We start from the raw sequence: 21,593 nt of genomic DNA, 5'->3' as shown, positions 1-21,593 counted from the left end.
AAAATTAAATATAAATTTTGTAAATTATAATAAATCAGTGTAATATACTTTTTTCTTTGCGAAAGTTAATAACAGAAAACAGTGCTAAAAGCGATACAGAAATGAATGAAGCTGAAGCAACTCCTTGAGATGCCATCTTTGTTTTGATAGATTCAGAGATTGAAGACAACAACGGTGACCCTGATGACCCCTTGGATTATAGGTGCTGCATTACTAAATGCAGGTTAGTAGGTTAGGTTAGAATAGACGAATTTATCATACTTTAATTTCTTCGACCTCTGCATCTGTCAAAACAAAGATGGTGTCTTAAGCAGTTGCAGTGGCTATATTCGTTTGTGTATCACTTTTAGCAACTTTTTCTGTTATTGATTTCTGCCAAGAAAAATGTATGTTATGTTGTTGTATTATAATTTACAAAATTAATATTGAAATTTCTATTGCTATATCGCATAGGTGTGCATTTCTAAAAATTTACCAGGATAGATAATTCTTGGTATTGATAAGGATTCTTAAAAACTTTTAGATTCAAATTGAGTCTGTGGCCAAGATTGTCTTCATATTGTTTTTTTTTTTTTAGGCCTCTGATTTAGTTTGGTTTAAGTTAGGATAGGATAGATATTGCCAAATATAATGTGAAATTTAAAGAATACTGTCATAATAGATTATACTGATTTGGTTTTGATTGTTTACACAGTGATAGAGATGTGATCTCAATTTCTCAATTGACAATACTGTTTCATTGATGTTCCAACTATGTGCATTTCATCGTTGATGACACAAATACAAAATAGTTAAGTGGGTTATGGCACAAGAAAGGAAGAAAAAAAGAAAGAAAGGAAGAAAGAAAAAAGACATTATATCAAATCTCCAAAAATTTGTAGTGGTTAGGGGATACAGACCTCCCCCCCCCTCCCACAAATGTGGAATTTCTGCAAATAATTTTGAAGCCTCACTAACCCATGTCATATTTAGAGAACCACCACTGGAATGCGCCAGAATCATTGTTGACATAGTGATAGAAATGTGATTTTAATTTCTTGATTGACAGTATTGTTTCCTCAGGATGCGCATTTTATCACAGGTGACACAAATACAAAATACTTAGTGGGTTGTCATACAAGAAAGAAAGGAAGAAAAAAAAACATATCAAACCTCCAACATTTGTGGTGGTTAGGGGACACCCCCCCCCCCACATACACACACAAATGTGGAATTTCTGCAAATAATTTTGAAGCCCCACAAACTCTATGCCATAATCAAAGAACCACCACTGGAATAGACTTAAATCACTAAAAGCAAACCCTATTAAAAAATTTGTGAACCCATGAAAGTGGAAATGGTAAATATTGGATGAGGTGTACTTGTTTATGTTTGTGTTGTTTTTGCCCAGACCTGCTGTAGCAAAAGCAACATAATCATCTACATTTTGGCTGACATTAACCAATCAAATGTTATTCTGATCAACCCAGACAGTTCAAAAAACTGTCCCGTCACAATTTGAAGGCAGTGCAATCTAAGATTGCCCGGTATGCTATATCAGTCAGTCATTCAGTCTATTGCCCCATGTCTTTCTTCCCAGGTATCTGGCAATAGCTACTGGATTGGTCCATAAATCACTTAAGGAATAGATATTTTGTTGTCTGGGTGGGGCAGTGTTGAATAAGATGTTTGGTGTCCACTTTGTGATGGTTGCATATTGGTCAGTCTGTTTTTGTAGTCATGCCTGTTCTCTTTTGATATTTAATGCAGGATAATGGCCTTAATGTAAGTGTGCTAGTGTGGTTCTTGCATCTCTTATGAGGGATTTTTGTGTGACGCTGATATCTTGGGGTAGGGGGTTGGGTAGATGGAATAAGGCATTTGGTGGCTGGTCTTGAAGAATTTGTTTTTTTTATCTAAAGGTGATTGTATTTTTGTGTGGCTGCATTGTGTGGTACAGAGGGTGCATTTTAGTAGAGGTAGTATGTTGCCAGTGTAGCTTTTTTGTTACATTCAATTAATTTGCTTGTTTGATAATGAGAGTGATTAGTAAATAGAGTTGAGGGCTCTTGCACAACTGTGTACCTATCTTTTTCATGGGGAAGATTTTGGATTATGGTTTTATGCACAACTGTTCTGTTTGGATAGTTGTGTATCTTTATGCTTTGTTTTGTATAGTTTGTAAGGTGTCTATATTGCCATGATTGTTGGCAACCATGCTATGCAAATGTAGTCAAGTTTGGTTCTGAAGAATTATAGACTTTCAAATTTACCTCCTATATAACCTCATTCATATACATATTGAACAATCATGGTGACATTACACAACCCTGGCACAGTCCCACTTTTACCTCTAACCACTGTAGGTATTATATTACAGGCTCCACAGATACAACACTTACAGATCATCTACACTAGGAAACAAAAGTCCTCAAAGTCAAGGATCATCTTGACATGAGGCACACAAATACTCTCTACAGCTTTCACAAACACATCCCTCCTACTACACTATATGGCAGAACACCCACACATGCCGAGAAACATCAAAACAATACCCAAATAACTATATCACACAAATCACAAATACTCTCTTCCTATGCAACCACCAGACATCTGCCTCCAGAAGCATACCCATAATTATATCGGTCACTGCTCTATCAACAAACTGAAAGACAGCACATTGCTGCATACCTGACCCACTAACATCCATCCCCCTGAAACCTCTCTTCCCTGAAAGGACAGTCCACCTGACCAGACTGCAGTACAGCCACTATCCAGCCCATCTAGGTTACCAGAGGAAGCTGGATGACTGCAACACAGATAACTCTCCAGAATGCAACACTTCACCTGATACTATACAACACATTATGGAAGACTTCATTGTACACAATTATCCATTTCAGCCACGGTGTTCCTCAGGGAGATGGGTCTGAAATAACAACAACCACTCACTCCCTCTGTAACCCTAACACAAACTATATTACTTGCATGAAAGCTTTTGACTACTCTCAACAGCTTTCCCATATATCTAAAACACTTCTCACAATGCTTTCCTGTCAACCCAATCATATGCCTTCTCCAAATCCATGAAAGTCTTAAATACATCCTTACCTTTAGCTCAATTTAGTTTCTTGCATATCATAACATCATAGAATCTGCCAGCCATCTTGTAAATGTAAGACAGCAGAACAGTGATTAACATTGTATTCAAAGACTCGGACAACAGATTAATTTCAGTTATTGTAGAAAACTGGAAGCAGGTGAAAGACTCGAGAATAATATACAGAGTTATGAATTGTTTGGTTTTGATCATATTATCTTGTGGTGAAGGCACCTGTATTGGAGAACTTAGATCCTCTTTCAAAAACTCATCATGATCTTGGTCTTGCCACATGGATAGAATATATTAAGTCTTACTTTGAGCTTTATTGCATACCTACACTTCTTCAACACAGAATTATGGAACACCAATGTAGTGACTAGCTATTGATATAAATTGAGATAAAACAGTTATTTACTTTATATCATAGAATGTATACCAGTTATCAACCCTCCTTTCAAAATCATATCCAGAGAGATGACCTTGATTAAGAGTCTAAGGAGTGCCACTCTTTTAGAGCATATATTGCAGCTTTTGGAAGAAGTTAAAGAAAGGTTGGATGTCTGCAAGGGGTGATAGGACAAAGAAGAGTGATGCAGCCTTGTGCTGTTCACTCATTTGTCCGTGCAGATTCATCACATTTGCCATGTTTTTTGCTTATAATTTTGTTACAGTCACAAAGTCATTGATATTTATTGTAGTTTTTGTACAACCTGTGAGGAGAAGTCTTAACTTGGTAGACAGATGTGTACTTAATTTCTGTGAATTTCATACAAAGATGTTCTTATCTTAAAAAATGTCATGTATGGATAAGATAAGAGTGATAAAGATATTGTGCTGTGAAAGCATGCTCTTATAGGAATATGAGATTTCTTTTTAGAATTCTAGGTTTTTGGGGTAAAAAATTGATAGCTATCAGATAAATTCGTTAACTGAACTTTCAAGCATTAAGATTAGGATTTGAAAATATGTGGGATGATATCACTGATTACTTGTTAACATTAGGTTTTGCTTCAAAACCCCTTTCTTACAACTTATGATGAAATGAGGACATATAAACAAAATAAGAAGACTCCTATATGATTATATTCCAGTAGCTATAGACTAAGTTAAACAGAAGATTAGAAAGGAGTTTAAGAGATGTAGGAATGAGACAGAAAGTGACTCAGTGCAAGTGTAAAAGTGAGAGATGAAGATGGGATACATGAGAATTTTAAAAAAGAATAAGAAACTTTTAGAAGCAGTTGATTGAAATGAGAAAGCCAAAGAAGAGGAGAGTAGGATCAATATACCTAGGTAGGCATAAAATGACCAGATTCAGGAAGAGCTACTTTAACTTCCCATTATATGGTTGGTGACCAAACCAACTCTCCTTCTTGTTTCCTATCATTGAAGAGGTTGTGTTGGATACAGACCATCCAATCCTATTACGGGTTACAAATCTATGTGTTTGCATTGTGCCCAACAGAGCTGGGAAATGGAACTCCTGGTGGTTGAGCAATACTGAAGTGCCTCCCAGGGACTAGCAGTACACTTCTTTGGTCCCTAATTCAGGAGAAGATGACTACCCTTTCCCCCTTAGCTTGTAGAAGCATACCAGTTGAGCTGTCTAATTTGAATTTTTGAGTCATTTTTGCCCTGAGTCAAACATACAGCCAGTGGCTGTCATCCTTAGTGTCAATGTGGTGGATGTGTGTACTCACCTGTGAATCCTGTGTTGGGTCATAAATCTAATGTTTAGTCTCCCCTTTTCATGTTCTATGGTGGGTGTGGGTATGGGAGTAGACCTGTTCAAAAAAAACCTTTTTCATATTTTCATATGTTACTGTACTTTTTCCCATGTCTTTTGACCTGAAAAAGTCAAAAGTCACATCCATTTTTTGTCTAGGACGTATGGAGGCTTAAGTTTTTTGCTATCTTTCTTGCCAAAAGGGCCAATTTTGAGGCATTTCTAAGCATATTTTGTGGTATAATTTTTTTATATATCCAAGGTAGAGCAACACATTAGGTATCAAATGAACGAGCAGGATCTACTCTACATATATTAACTGTTAGAATTGATTAATTTTTCCCATGACTTTTAATAGATATGAAATTGTTGAAAATCCTGACTTTTTTGCTAACCTGGAGACATGGTTTTTGCATGGAGCAAGATAGAGCAACAAAATACGTATCAAATTAAAGCATTTGTAATGCCCTTTTGAATGTGTACAATCTGATTAACACTGTATAGAAATTGTCTGTTATTTATAATATTTACAGAAAAATAGAAAATTCCATACATTTGACGTATATCATATAAAGTGGAAAGTAATTTTGCAACAAGTCAAACCATCAACTGAAAGTACCAAAATAATCATGATTATATATATCAAAATAATGTTACACAGTCATTTGTTAAGTGTTTGCTTCTTGAAGCTTTTGAAGCACTGTCTGTTGTAATTCATAGCATGGAGGAGATATTCCCTCTGCTTGGGATCTGTGGTGATGACATTTGCAAAATCACTCATCATTTTAGCTCCATGCTCAGGGATGTCATTCACTACTCTGAGGTTTATCACATATTCCAAGGCTTTCTTGTAGTCCTCCTTCTCTGGCCATGATTCAACCTGATCCAGGGGCCAGTCAGGTCCAATGCTGAGGATGTCTAACAGGAGGTGGGATTCCAGACCAATGATATCTACTAGTGTGGTCTTGGCTGTCTGGCTTCTGAGTGGCATGCAGCTGAGCAACAATGCCCTGTTTCTGCTTGTCACTCAGCCTGCTGCTGAAGAGCGCGAATGACATGACCTCCTGTGTCAAGTACCACTTGTGATTTTCCATCTTCTGAAGAACTGCTTCAGCAACCTCTGGGTCTTATCTCTTGTACCTCAACATCTCCTGGATGAGCTGAAGATCATTCACAGCAGCATCTGCAGCAGTTGTTGACATCATCCACATTGGTGTGTAGAACAGCGCCAGGAAGATGTTGAGTCTTTCCAGCTTTGCAACAGTCTCTTCATCATACTCAAGCTGGCCACAAAACAGCATCTTCATGGAATACAAATTACTGGCCATTCATCTGGCCTGTTGAATGGCCCCTGGTTGACTAGTGAATCCCATGGGGAGGTGTGCCTCCAAGAACAATCACTGTGAGCTCAGTCATTTCCTTGTAGTCAGCTTTTGTTCTGCTGCAGCTGCAAAATAATACAATGTGGTAAGCTTGTAAAACTGCAAAATAATGCAATGTGGTAAGCATGTAAAACTTTCAACCTCGTGCGATTAGTAAAAGTATGAAAGTATGATTACCTTGTTCTTGCCTCTGCATTTGCCTCTCAGTCCAACCTACATGTTGCTGGGATCTTGTCTCAAAGATCTTGTCATGACCCAATATGCAACCTTTCCTCTCAATCCTCTGGTCCTGGTAGAACATCATGTCCTCATCTCTCTTCTTCCTGGATAAACATCTGTTGCTCTCTATATCCTGGACAGCATCTGGAGCTTCTATGTCAAACAGGCTGTCCAATTCCAAGGCAAATGCACTCCTCTTTCCTCCAGAGTCATTTGCTCCTCCTTTGCTCTTCATCGGTGCTCAGTGTTTGTCATGGAGTTTCACAAAGAGCTTCATGCAGTTCTGTCTGGTCATCGTCTTGATCCTAGCCATCTGCCAGAATGGGATGATAGCTTCAACCATTTCATAGGCGAGGTCTTGAACCATGGGTTTCCCTGTATTTTCTGGTAAACTTTGGAGATAAAGGAAGTACTGGAATACTTGTCTGTTGGTGGGAAGCTGGGAACCTCTGATGTAAGCTGAAGGGCATCCGACCAGGAAGGTCTCAATAAAAGATCTGGTGGATGGCTGACTTGATGCTTGTTTGTGGACTGCAGGTGGAGGTTCTGAGACATCAATTGTGCATCCTCATAGCTCATAGGTCTATTTTGGGAGAATGAATCTATATCTGTGTTTGTGGCAGCATCCAGGTTTGGTATTAACCCCTTCCATACAGTGATGCCTATGTAGGCGTCATGAGGCGTGAGGATACTGGCATTGCCATCTTGATTATATTTACTTTGTAGTTGTAGCTTATTGACTCCTATATTCTGTGAACTGGCTTGATCATATTTTCTGTGGTTATTGATATCCAGAGTGAAAGAGAATGAGTAATACAGCTGTAACTTTATATTTCATAACACAAGTATTGTGGTGCATCATTGAATCATTGCACATCAAGCAGCTGATACTGCCCGCAAGAATTTGACGCATATTGAAGAGGTTAAGGGTGGAGGTGGGCTTGTAACCTACTCCCATAGAATCCACCAAGCTCAGGTAACTAGTGTGGTGGAAGCAAGGCATGAACATATTGAGCCAGGCCTGGGTTGAACCCTTATCAGGCTCTCCCTCTGGTCACCAAGGAATGCATAACTATTTCTTATTTATGTAAAGCAAATTGGTAGATATTAGGAGGCTTAGAATAGATATGGTAGCTGAGGTTAGGTGTTCAGGCATTGGTGAGGTTAATTGTGAAAATTGTGCCTACTATTCTGCCTCTGGCCACAGTAATGGTGCCAGCCTCAAAAGGGCAATGTTAGGGTTGTTGTTGTTGTTCCATAGACTGTCTGTCCGAGCAGTCCCATCTCCCAAAGGAATGCCACGGCCGAAACGGGGTTGAGGAGAAGGGTTAGCTGTAGGCATCTCTAGCCAATTACAGGAAACGTAAAATTAAGGGGGGAGTCATACAGATTGAGTACCCAACATAAGAAAACAGATTTTACGGAACCAAGGAGATTTTTTGTAAGAAAGGGTTGAAGGGCATTAAGAGTCAAAAGATATATAGCATAAATGGAACATCTTTTTGAATATCTACAATTTGGGAATAAACAAGTAATGAGACTGAAAAGAAGAGAATTGAAAAAAAAAATGGTTTAACTGAAGATGTAATTCAGCAGAAATAGAGATAGAGCATGGGAAAGGTGGGGAAAGAGAGGAACTGTTAGATAGAGGGAAAAGTGTAAGATAAGGAATAAGTATACAAAGATGAAAAAAGAGGTTTTGATTTGACAAATGTAGAGATGAACCAAAGCTGTTCTACAAATTTGTTAATAGTAAACTTAAGCACGGAAGGAATCACAAGGTTGAAAGAGGTTGGAACAGTGTATGAGGATGCCAAAGCACAAGTAGAAATAGTGAGTAGTAACCTAAAGTGTGTGTACTAAAGAGTTTTTTTTTTTTTTAAGAGAGAGAGAGAGAGAAAAGTAAGGGGTATCTGTAAATATGGGATTATGTGATGTGAACATGGAAAAATTGCTGTAGGCAACAGATGTGGGAAAGCCCTGGGGCCTAATGGCATCACAGATTGGCAATTCAAAAAGTGTAGGGAGCAGCTAATGTATAAGGTATGTAAACATTTTGTGTGTTCATGCTAAGGAAGAAAAGTAGCCAATACTGTCCTTGAGCAAGGGGATGGTTATGTGCATTTTAGGTCATAGTATTATCCATAGATTAATCTATATATGAGCTGAGCTCTCATCCAGGAGGGTGATAGCTGTTAATAATAAGCCCAACACTCATTCTTAGACCATGGTGATTCACACATCTCATATATATTTGTAACATACACACATGCATATATGCAAAGTGGTAGTAGTCCATGTCAGAAAATAAAGGTGCCAAGACACTAGTGCATGGTTGCAAAACTTGGGAGTTATTGTTTTGCTTGCTCAAGCCTTGCCTCCGCCATGCTGGGTATCATTAAATCTGACCCTGGGGACCAGGTAGCCAGTGCAGAGCCCTGTGTAGTTGTTTTGCTTTTTATCTGTTTATCCTATCTTAACTATTATTGTTGCTATTTTTGAGACATGAAATTGATCTTATGCTTTTTTTTCCCAAATATTTTAGTAGCATTTCATTATGTTACTACTGGTACTAGAACAACTGGTATTGTATATGTAATTTTAATTTCTGGTACAGTACAATACAGTACAGTATTGTATTCTTATTCATATTTTACAGTTACTCAATTATATGAACTTTGATATTGTAAACTAGTATGCATAACTATTTCTTATTTATGTAAAGCAAATTGGTCATATCAAAATGAACTCCATGGTATAGTCTTCCTTAGGCAGGAAATACTGACATGCTTATCTTGAGTTCTTTATCAGAAATATTAGTCATACAACCTATTTTATTTATTTATTTATTTTTTGAATGGTGATTTCTTGTTATCTGTAACTAAAGTAGCTTATAGAAACTACTCCCCAGATTGAAAGAAATTGTAGGTTGTTCATCAGTACATATTTAAAATTACTTTGATGTGCATAAAAATATTTCATGCAATTATGCTATTAACACCTTGAATTGTAAAACTGTGTGCTGTCATGAATAACTTCCCCTTTAGCTTGGACTGACCACCAGTATTTACTAGGGTCCATATTGGGTTACCTGGAGGCTCATTGTTATGCAGGAGATAGCCTCATCACCTGCATCTGCTAAGAGGGTGGGCATGTAGCGAGTTGGGCAGTCTGGTTGCTTGAGTTTGTTGTTGGCAGTGTAGCCTTTGTTTATAGACAAGTGTGGAATGGTTTCCACTTGAACAAACTTTAGTATTTACTGGGTTAATTTGAAGTGCAGATTCTAGGTGTCTTACTTTTTTCAAATTAAGAATGTGATAGAGAAGTGTTGAAGAGCCAATGAACTCTGTATTTATTGTGTATGGGTAGACAAAGAAACAGAAAAATGACTTAGTGGTAAAGTTTTAATCAAAATATTGTTTATGGAATTTTAATAGATTGTGAAAATTGAAATAACTTTGTAATCTAATTGACAAGTCAAAAAATTATATACACATTCTCAGTTGGACAGATTGGAAATAGTAACAAATGAAATTATGTAGCAGAAATATTTGTGTACCATACACAATGATAGTGAATACGAAGAAGACAGTTTTCTTTTAATTTTTCCAGTGATTGTGTTTATTTGTTTTCTCATATCCAGAAAAAAAAAAGTCTTATGGTATGATGTGCATTGAGTGTAGTAAGGAATTTTAATGTTGTAGACCTTTAACAGTGACAATTTTTCATTATTTCGGAAAGAAATTTAGTATTTAGGCTGAATGCACTAATCTGTAGCATCACCACTGTAGTGTATTGTTGTTGTGGACGGGTAGTTTATCAACATGGATTTACTTATTTGGTGTAGTTCAGTAGATTACTTCAATCTACTGGGCCATCACGGAATGTCCACCACCTTGCCTCCTCTACTATGATTAGGGAGTTCTGCCCTTCTGGGAGTCCTGTGTTATCTTCCAACTGGACCAAAAACTCACCCAGCTCGATTTTAAAGGTTTCTACATAACAATTTGTCATATCTCTGATGTATCTTGGAACACAATTAAATAATCTCACTGCTTTCCACCTGAAGCTATAACCTTGGGCACTGATTGTACTAAACAGTTATGCCCTCTTCTGTTTGAAACTGATACAACTACAGGAATACCTCACTATACGACTGAGTGCTATAAAGTAGGTAAAACAAATGTTGGGTGTTTGTGAAAGCCCCAGGCAAAAATTGAGGAGGGGGTTGACAGAGTCCATGAACACAACCCCCCTATTTACATGTAAAACCCACCTCGATATACAAATTTTCGCATTGCAACCAGTCAGCTGGGAACACAACTCAATTGTATAGTGAGGTATTCCTGTATTTCATAAGACAAATTAGGTATTTGTTTTTCTAATATTTTCCAAAGAGTAGAGTTTCAAAGATTTTAGTCTTTCAGAATAACTGATCTTTTAGGAATTCAATACATTTGGTGAAATGTCTTAGAACTTTTTCTAACTCTATAATATCTTTTGCATTAGATGGGCTCCACAGCTGTGAATAGTAATCTAATCTTGGCAAAACAAGGGATTTCCAAAGAGTTAGCATGGTAAATTTATCTCATGACCTGAATGTTCTTAATATCCAGCCTGTTAATTGAGAACATTTATTACTCTGTGTATGTGCTCAGTGAAGTCACAGCTTGCAGAAAATGTAATTCCTAGGTTTTGAACATGATCTGTTGCATTGGTCTGGATCCAGATAGCTTCTTTTAGAGTTTCTACCACAGCTAAAATTAACATATTGAAACTTGTCTCCATTAAATTTCATGTTGTTATTTATGGCCCATTTGTAGACTTTACCCAAGTCTTTCTGTAGGATTTCTGAGTCCTCTGACATTTTAATGGCTCTGAATAGAAATGCACGTAAGCTACAGTCCATAACAGCTATAGAATGAGGTTGTGATGCTAAAGAGTAAAAAGAATATATTGGTTGGGTTTTCAAATGCAAGGAAGATCAATCCAACAATAGATATCATGTGAGAGAAGCCATTTTTGTTTACATGGGTCATTAAAGACTGTGGTGACCTTTTTTGGATATATATATATATATATATATATATATATATATATATATATATATATATATATATATATATATATCAGTATATATAGTTTAATAGCATAATTTATAATGCACAACACTTACTGCTGCCACCACAAGCTTTGATCCTCTTCAAGCATATCCAAAGAGTATGATTGTACTCAAATAGTAACTTAATACATTGGATATATTGAAATTTAATAATACTTTATTTGATTTGATATAATGTCGTAAACTACTCTTAGAAAAGGCTCAGATATTGTCTTTTAAAAGGGGATTTTTTGAATCAGGGAATTTATTGTAGTACTGTATGCCTCATCCAAGTTACACGAGGGGACAAGGGCACATCACGGCTCTCAGGTAGTGCCCAGAGGAAACTGCTGGTGAAGTATATTTATAGGTTGACAGATATTGTCAGTCTGTTTGATTTCTTATCCTTATATATCACAAAATGTTTTCATTCTTACACAATTCAAAGGTTAAAATGTGGTGTAATAGTGGTTGCAAGACCCATATGTATTTCATTTTGTGATACATCATCAAATAGTTGAATGTGAAGGTGTTAGTACTTTGCAATGGCTACCATAGCTCCATCTTCCTCACCAACTGATCACAGTATTGCACTGAAAAGAAAAATTACCAGAAGAGCAAGTATTCATTACATGATTAAACGCCGAGGCTCCAGTTTCATTGATCTTCTGTACTGTTCATCTGTCAAGTAAGATCATGATTAAGGTTTTTTCAGCTCCTAGAAGTTAATCTTGTATAATTATAAGACTTGTATTCAAAAGTTACTCGTCTAAGATTGTCAAAGCGCACGTAGAGAAAAGCATAGATTTAACTTCTTTCAATTTGTCTCTGATCTTATGTGGAATGAAATTGGATATTGTAATAATAACTGTTGCTTCAAGTTTCACTGACAGGCAATGCAACTCACAGCTGCACAGCAGCTTGTGACAGTCTTTGGGTCTTCCTAGAGATCTCTCTTGAAAGAAATTTTACAATGTTTTATGTGTTTATAAGTGTGGGACATTAGTGTCAATGACTCCTTGTACAGTATTAGTAGGAGGGAAGCAGTCATCAGTTGTCATCTTATTTTATAAGAAAAGGCCAAAAATGTTTATGAACTGTGACTATTTTCCCCCAACTTTGTAATGTCAAATTTCTCTCTCTCTCTCTCTCTCTCTCTCTCTCTTTTTCTCTCTTTCTTTCTCTTTCTCTTTCTCTTCCTCTCTCTCTCTCTCTCTTTCTCTTCCTCTCTCTCTCTCTCTCTTTCTGAGAATTAGACAGCTGTGCATGTGCTGTCTTGCTGCATTGCTTCAAACCCAGGGGGAATGGGCAAGATGCAGGGATGACCCATCATCCAAGAGGAGCCAAGAAAAGAGGGAGGGGGGGGTGAATGAGAGTGGAGTATGTGGGAGTGGAATTATGTCTTTTGACTTGGCTACTTCCCTTGTGAGGGGGAAAAAGCCCTTGGCATATATATGTATATGTATGTAATGTAAATAAAGTTGTCAACCAGCAATTGCTGTCCTCCTCTTCCTCCAAGCCAGTGATGGAAACAAATCTGCACTAATACAACGTATACAGTAGTCCAAAGTTTCTTTTCTGAAGGATCTGTGAGAGAGCTCAAAGACCAATGCTGAGTAGTACATGTTTCCAGCCAGTCAGTAAAACTCGATGCATTTGTTTCAGTGTTTTGATTGATTTTACCAGATGATATGTATAGTCATTGTACCAAACTCTTCTTGTATACCTATAATTATGTGCCATATTGTAAGTATTTTATTTTATTTTATTTATTTTTTCTTTGTCTATGGATGCCTGCTGGCCGAACAGGTTAAGGCATCACTGCTTGCAACAGAGGTCAACGTGATGATGGTTCGAACTCTGCTGTGGGAGAGTTGATTTACTAAATTTCATGCTGCAAAGTACTCTGTAAGGGGCACCATACTAGCCTCCTGATAGGGGAGTTTGCAGCATTAAACCGAATCATCATCATCATCATCATTTTTACCTACAAAGGCATTATGGTCAACATTCTGTTCTCTTCTCTTTTAGTGAGGTGTGCAAGGCTCTGAACAAGACGCGTGGACTGTACCAGAGGTGGGGTGAGCTTCAGGACAACGGTGGAGGCACTTGTGTTGTTGCCACATCCAAGGAAGAGCTTGACTGGACCAACACTGAACTCCGCAATTCACTTAGATCCATTGAGTGGGATTTGGAAGACTTAGAAGAGACCATTGATATCCTTTTATTATATTATATTATGCTATTTTCTAAAGATGAGTAGTTTGGTGTCACTTTTCACACAGATATATGTTGATATTTTTTTGGGTACAATTACATTAGTACCAAAAGGTCTCCTGTTGGCATGCTCCGCCTCTGCCTTTGATGTATTTCATAGATTTTGTTGTAGCAGATACTAGGCAACTCAGTTTAACTAGGAAGATTTAGAGGAGTATCTGCCTGAATAGGATCTTGTTAAATTGAGGATCATGTGAAAGTGTGCATGCACTGTCAGTATGAAATATATATTTATTTATATTTCAATGGCCAGAAATAAAGTTAGATATGTAAATTATGGCATAATTGGGACCATGAGCTGTACTAATTAATTTATTTTGTTAGCTTTCACTTGGTTTACATGTTATTAAATTTTTTTTACAAAGTACTACACCAGTTGTATAACGTCACCATGGTTATTCAGCATGTGTTTGGATAGGATGGTGAGAGGGGTTAAAAAATGGAGCTAGGCAGGGGATTTGAGTTGGTGAGTGAGAGTGGAAGGAAGTGGAAGGTGAAGCTATTGTTTGCAGATGACTCTGCACACACGACTGAATCAGAAAACAGACTGAAGCAGTTGGCGGTGGAATTTGGGAGGGTGTGTGAAAGAAAAAAATTGAAAGTAGAGGTGGGCAAAAGTGAGGTGATGAGATGTATATACAGTGATGGTAGTGGGGAACTGGAGGTGAGGTTAGATGGGGAGAGGCAGGAAGAAGTGGAGAGTGTAAAGTATTTGGGGTCACATGTGGCAAGGAAGAGAGGAATGAAGGTGGAGGTAAGTTATAAATTAGAGGAAGGAAGTCGACATCTGGTGGGTGGGTTGAAAAGGTATGTGAGAAAGAGGTATGTGGGGATGAACACAAAGATGAGACTATGAGGTAGTCATTGTATATATGGCATTGCACAGAGCAGAGACATGGAATCTGAAGGAAGGAGAAAGGAAAAACTTAAATATTGTTTGAAATTAAATGTTTGAGAAATATGGTGAGTGTTATGAGGATTGATAGAGTGAGAAATGTAGGGGTGAAGTGGAGAACAGGGATAGAAAGTTATCAGATAGGATTGGTCAAAGAGAGCTGAGATGGTTTGGGTATGTGGAAAGAATGAGTGAGGAAAGTAGAGGTTGATGAATTGAACTTGGGGGGGGGGGGAAGACCAAGGAGGAGGTGGATGGATGGGGTGAAGGGGGCATTAGATCCAAGAGAAATGTCTGTTGAGCAAGGAAGAGACAGTGTAAAAGATTGGAGTTAATGGAGAGTGACTGTAAATGGATGCGAAAGTGACACAGCACAAAGGGGACGTTCCCTGTTCCATAAATTTCTTGAGCAGATGAATGGGGGTGGGTCACCATACAATGAAACAGTGATGACACACCAGCTCTGGCTGTGAGGCCTTGCTTTTTAATTGGTGAGTCTTGTTGCATTGTTTTTGAAGTAATTAGCTTGGCAGTGGACACGAGTAATCCATAATCCATGATGTACTAAGATCGGAAGGACAAGGAATGGTTTTTGGATGGATGATAGATGCAGGGTAGGTTTATGCTTGGCCACCATCCTTACAAGGAGGAAAAGGCCTTTTGGTATGTATATGTACTTGTATAGAATATAAAAATTTGTATTTGAATATAATGGTTGCTACCAGATATGGTAGCAGAAAAAAAAACTTTCTTAAATGGTAAGGGTTTCCCAAGCCAGTTAGAATTGGTTAGTAGAGAAAAATATGTACTGTATAAGAAAATTGCCACCATTTATCTGTTAATCAAAATAACTTCTAACCTGTAAATGATCTGAATTTCCCACAATTAGACAGAATTGGATGACAACTAGGAAGAAAATATGTAAAAGGGATCCTCCATTATTTATGAGATATTAGTATATTTTATTGATCAGAATCATATCAGTTGCAAAGAAGCAGACTGGTGAAGAGTGGGTGCTTGCCTCTCCTTTATAAGAGGGAAAGAGGCAACATACATACATACATATACCAAAGGCTTTTCCCCCTTACAAGGGAGGTAGCAAAAAAAAAAAAAAGTTCTACACAGTTAATATATAGAGATTTTAGTTACATTCCGTACCGACCAATCACACGGTGTTTCATGTTTGATGGACAAATTACTACCCAAAAGAAATTATGGCAGTGTCACTGATTGGTAGAATAATCCTATTGGCTGGTTCACTGCATTGATGACGGTTGTCCATTACTTTTTCCGCCTTTTGCACTGTTTGATTACAAACTCCGGGAATTTATTTTCTTTGTAAAAGCTTTCTGGATGAATTGAACTCCGGGATTTTTTTTAAGCTTTCTGGATGAATCTGCATTCTTCATCTTAATGTTTTGCACTGCAGACCCTGAATGCTCTGCTCCTCTTCTTTCCTTTCCAACTCACGTTCTCCCTTTCATCCCCCTTTGTCTTCTTACCCCCATCCCTTCTTCCTGCCTTCCCGATTCGTCCTCATCCCTTCTTCCACCCCCTTCCTCCCTCCCTTCCCCTCCTCCTTCATATTCTCCCTACCTTCGCCCCTGTGCAGGTTGCACTACCATTCTCGCCTCGGGTAATGATTAGTGTCGTGACCTTTTCTTTGCCTGCTTGCCTGCTGGCCTACCTGTCGGCTTTTCTGCCACTTGTGACACCTGTGCCCTTTTTGGCAGTCCATGTTCAAATCGGTTCAATTTTAACTTCGCTGTGTTCGGGTGAACAAAGACGTGTTTGTATTTCGCTGAAAAACCTAGACGAACTTTACTCCTCCTTCACTTTGGTGCGAGGCTCCGCCCACAGCTAAATAAAATCGCCTGGCAGAGACCAGAACGAAATCTGTAAAGTCGGTCTTCCTGGCGAAGTAATGAACACCAAGAGAACGTTAGGGCATTTGAACAAACGAACGTAAAGCGTTGAAAAAGAGAAAATGCAAACTTGCCATTTGGCAACAGTGGTGAAGGAGTCTTCACTTGGTCATAGAAAACGGTGTAGTCTGTGGCGTATTCCTCTCCTGCTCAACAACTTCCTCTTTTTCCTTCCCCATCTCTTCTCTTTTCCCATCTTCCTTTCTTTTCGTTTCTCCCTCTCTTCGTCCCTTCATTATTTAATTTTCTCCCTTCACCTCTTCTTCGTTTCATTTTATCTTGTTCTCGTTTCCCTCTCCCATTCTTACGTTCGCACATCTTATCCAGGTATATATTATATTACTCTCCGTCTAAATTCACCTTTCCATATCTTTTATTCCATCATTCGTCTTTCTCCCGTTTTCATTTTTTCAAATGTTTGTTTACGTTTCCTTCCCATTTTCTATTGTACTCGATTAACCTGCCCTACCCCAACTCATTTACCTGTAGCAACCCTCTTAACTATTCCCTCCCTCCCTCCTCACCCGACGCTTCGCATAAAATATGTAAATTGCAGCATAGACCTTAGTTGATTATTCCTTTCTTTCTTTATTAGACATGTATAGTACCCCCCATGCCTCCCACATCTCCCCGATCTCCCAACGCACGTTGAGACGCCCCCCACCCCCCAACCCGAGAGGACTATTCCTCACCTTGAAGAAATTTAATGATAAAAAGGAATCAACAATGGGTGTCGTCTTCATCGCAGCTCTTCTCCATTGTGTGCGTTTTATGTTTCCCTTTCACGTAATAACCTTTTTCAACGTCTCCATTGAATGTCTTGTAGGCCATAGAGAGAGGGGGGGTGGGGGGATAGGAGGAAGAGGAAGATCTGAGCTGGGCCACGCCACGCCTTATGTTGCATGCCCAGCTGTTACACGCTTCCCCATCCTGCCCAGCTGTTTTCTTCCTCTCGCCAGCGTATACCCGGCTGCTACTTCCGTCCTTTTGGGGGGCGAAGTGGGGCTTCCGCCCTGGCCTCAAAGAATACCTACCCCTTTATCCTTCCGGCCTAGATGTAGATCATATCTCACTCTTACCAACTGACTCATCCTCCCCCCCCACACACATACGACTCTGTGGCGCGGCTGGTAGAGTCCCCGACTGTCACTACGGCGGTCCGGGTTCGAATCCTGCGCAGGGATGAAATAATTTCAGTATCGCTGCGCTTCGAGTCGTTACTCCAAATCTCGTGGGCGGGGAGTTGCGTGTGCGTGTAAGGTCACAGCATTACCCATAGATCGGTCATGCGAGCTCTGAGCTCACTTCCGGGAGGGAAATAGCTGTCGATCACGAGTCCAATACGTGATCCAAAGACCAGGGTGAATCACACACACACACACACACACACACACACACACACACACACACACACACACACACACACACACACACACACACACACACACACACACACACACACACACATATATACATATATGTATATATATATATATATATATATATATACATATATGTATGTATATGTATTGTTTTTCACAGTAATAATTGTGAGTTATGTTTGCAACATAGCATGTAACCATTAGGGCGTCATATATTAGCAGACGGATAACGCTATGTTGTCATCGAATAAGGAATCTTGGGTGAACATGGCCCACCTTGTTCCCTCTTCTTGTGTCAACTCCACTTCTCTCCCGTTATCCTTTCTCTTCACCCTTCCCTTCCTCCTTTCCCCTCCCCCTTCCTCTGCTCTCTTTCCCCTTCTTCCTCTTCCCCATGTTGCCCTTCTCCCGTCTCCCCCATATTCCCCTTCTTCCCAACCCCTCCTCCCCTTTTTCTTCCTCTTTTCCCACCCTCACCCCTTCGCTCCTCCCCCCACCCCATCACCACGTGCTCTGTAAACACCCCAGGCTCCCCCTTCCCCTTCAGGAGCCACGGGTCTCACGAGCTTCCCGGCTCCGATGTCTGTGGTCCTCTGCAGTAGGTGGCGCCCTTAGCTCCCGTCGAATCGGTTTTCCTTTGCCGGTGGAAGCACCTCCCACACCCGCACCTGCTGTAGCAGGTGCGGTCGCGGCGGTTCTTCGCTCGGCTGCCTCGACGTGGCGGGTGACGCTCGTAGGGGGTCACCCCCCCACCGCATCACATCACGTCACGTCACGTCGCGTCACGTCGGCGGCGGTTTCTCATTTCCTCTTGGCTTAGAGGGTCTTCGTGTCCTGTCCCTGTTTTTTTTTTTTGGTGGGGGTGAGTTGTTGTTTTCCCTCTTATGGTTTAAGCGTTTTGTTTCTTCCCGCCTCGTGTTCTGTTTACGTTCTGTATCCCCACGTTAGTTTTTGTATGACATTGCGGTTAGCTTCGTATCCCGTTCATTTTTTCATTTACCTGTTTATTATTATTATTATTATTATTATGATCGTAAATATTTTCTAATCGTATTTTTTCTACAAATCTTATCTTCCATCTCACATTCATTACTTCCGTTTTGTTTGCATTTCATTCTCCCTATCTTAATTTTTTTTTTTATAATTTCCACTGCTCACCCAACTCCCGAGTCACATCAGAGCCCATCTTCCCTTCCCTTTCCTTCCCTTTCCTTCCCCTGGTGTGTCGGAGCGGGGCGAGGGCGGGATGGGGTGGGGGTGGGGTGTGCCCCAGGGCTGTCAATTAAGAACACTTCTTCACACTAGACTGATTCTCATCAACTGTTGTGAGTTCGTTTAAGTAAAAACGACTTCGGCTACTACTTGTTGTTTCCCAAATCTCTAAATGTCAAATGACCGTAGTTTCGTGTACTGAATAATGAATTAATAGCTAAACCTAGACGAATGTTGTTGGAATGGTCTTGGGGAAGTCTAGAATGATGCAAGCGAAGTCTTCGTCTAGTTATTTCAAGTCCACAACATTTGACGACGATAATCGGCCCAGTGTGAAGCGGGTGTATGTCGTGCCGGGGGTGGGTGGGGAGAGGGAGGATGTGGGGGGGAGAGGGGAGGGGGAACTGCGAATGATCTCGTCCGTTCGTACTGCGCTTCCGCGCATGCGCACAGTCTCCGTCGCTTTGCTCGTGCAGTCACTTGGTCGTTTGTTGTCGCCTTTGCCTCGCACGCGCCAGGTCGTACCTTCCCCCCTCCCCTCCCCCACCCCCTCACGTGTTGACCTCGAAGTCGAAGACGCCTGGAGTGGTCTCAAGAAAGGAGAGCTGGAGACAGTTCCGTGTGTTCAAGTGCCCTCATCCGTAACTGAATAGAATAGTTTTTCCAAAGTTATAACCTACTCTTAAAATGCAGCACGGGCACGTGTGAAATATTAGGCATAAACTCTCTTTATTCGCCCCCCCCCAACAATGCCCCCCCCCCTCTCCCTCCTCGGTTGAATAGCATCGTCTAGCGTTGGACTGAAAAGAATCTGTGAAGTGTGGGTGAACACACGGCGCGCGCGGTCTGACTGATGCTTTCTCTCGGTCAGGCAGCACCTTTGCCTACGTCAGGCCTGCTGCCGGAGAGCAACGCGGGTGGGTCGTCGTGCTTGCGATGCGGTCACGGTGCTGAGAACGAGAGCCCCGTAGTCGTGCGGAAGACCTCGGCAGGTACTGACGGCGACAGGAGACGTCTCCGGAGGGTCTGCACCCCGAGAAGTTGCTCCCTCTGGCAGTGTTGTGGGCGCGGTGTTGAAGGTGATGGGCGGCGGTGGGTGGTGGGGGGGGAGGAGGTGTTAAGATCGGGGGTGTCCCGCGTGACTTCGTTTGTTGTTATTCGATCCCCGGCTCCCTGGGACAGATAAATGGATTGTTTATTGACGTTGAGACAGCTTGCGGTTAGGCCCTAGCTGCTGGAGTCTTCGTGACAGGCAAGCTGCTAGCTGCGGCAGGAGCAGCAGCTGTCGCTGGCACGGTTCCTTCAACGATGTGTGGAATTCGTGAAATGGAATTAATTTCTGTGACGTGTATGTGATGGTATCTTGTGAAAAACATCGCCAGAACAGAAACTTCATAAACTATGTTGAGAAACGAAAGACGAGAAGGCCTTGTGAACTCAAGTGAACAATATAGTCTGAACACATTCTTGTTCAGATGAACACATTTTATATGAAAGTCCGTATTACCTAGTTCAAATGTGAATTATTTTACTTCTCTGACGGTGTTTTGAACGTTTAGACTGTTCATCAGTGCCTTACTGTTCATGCTGGTCGGTAGTATTGATTACTGATACAATGTTTACTATCTTGGTTACTAACACAACAATATATATATATATATATATATGTATATATATATATATATATGTATATATATATATATATGTATATATATAATGTGTATGTATGTATATGTGTATTTGTGCAATATGTGTGTGTGCACAATATGCACAATATATTGTGTATGCGTGTGCTTGAAATATCGAACATGAGTATAGAATTATTTCAGATTTAATCATTCTCTGAGCAAATACTAATTGCACCTGCAAGTGTGTTAGGACAATCTAGTTAGAAACATAACCTTGAATACAGATGTGGCTAACTTGCATTGGAAAGAGGTCGATATACAATGAACCAGAAAGTAAGAATAGTGTGCTTGGGTTAAGCTGATGGCATATGCTGAAACTGCCAGGGTATTATAATATGGAATCCATTACACAATTCCATATGCCTCCATTAAATCGTTGAGATGTGACGTCGCTTTGTTGTTGTTTTTCTGCCAGCAAACTTATTTTCTCAGTTTGTGTGATGTAGTGACGATTTTATTCAGTTGAGGAAAAATAGCTCACTCCAGGGGTTAGTGTTGTACATGTTCACATTAATATATTGGCTTAAGACCCGGACAATCGTTCTTCGATATTTACATGAAAATCGTGTTTGATATGCCCTTGGTTTCTAGCATACAGTTGGCTGTACTTGAAACTGATACAGCGCCGCGTAGCGTTTGTTTGTTTATATACAAACATCAGCCTACGAATGGAGTTTCGTCTTTCCGTTAATGTGGTTGTCATC

The 21,593-nt window shown here is 40.0% G+C and overlaps 1 protein-coding gene across 2 annotated transcripts in view; it reads left to right on the top strand.

Annotated features, from left to right (window-relative positions):
- Syx6 (Syntaxin 6) overlaps positions 1-21,593 on the top strand; it is a 71,835-nt gene that overhangs the window by 1,620 nt on the left and 48,622 nt on the right. Inside the window, exons 1-2 of one of the 2 annotated variants that reach the window (XM_076179120.1) lie at positions 11,959-12,198; positions 13,542-13,726. In XM_076179120.1, coding sequence (XP_076035235.1) covers positions 12,056-12,198; positions 13,542-13,726 — 328 coding nt within the window. In that variant the 5' untranslated portion in view covers positions 11,959-12,055. Of the gene's footprint in view, positions 1-11,958; positions 12,199-13,541; positions 13,727-21,593 lie in introns of those variants that run through there. The other variant, XM_076179121.1, reaches the window with a different exon arrangement.

The sequence above is a fragment of the Oratosquilla oratoria genome, chromosome 42 (assembly GCF_046742065.1).
Source record: "Oratosquilla oratoria isolate Oo_2021 chromosome 42, ASM4674206v1, whole genome shotgun sequence".
Lineage (NCBI taxonomy): Eukaryota > Metazoa > Arthropoda > Malacostraca > Stomatopoda > Squillidae > Oratosquilla > Oratosquilla oratoria.
This window is presented reverse-complemented; position numbering and strand designations above follow the sequence as displayed.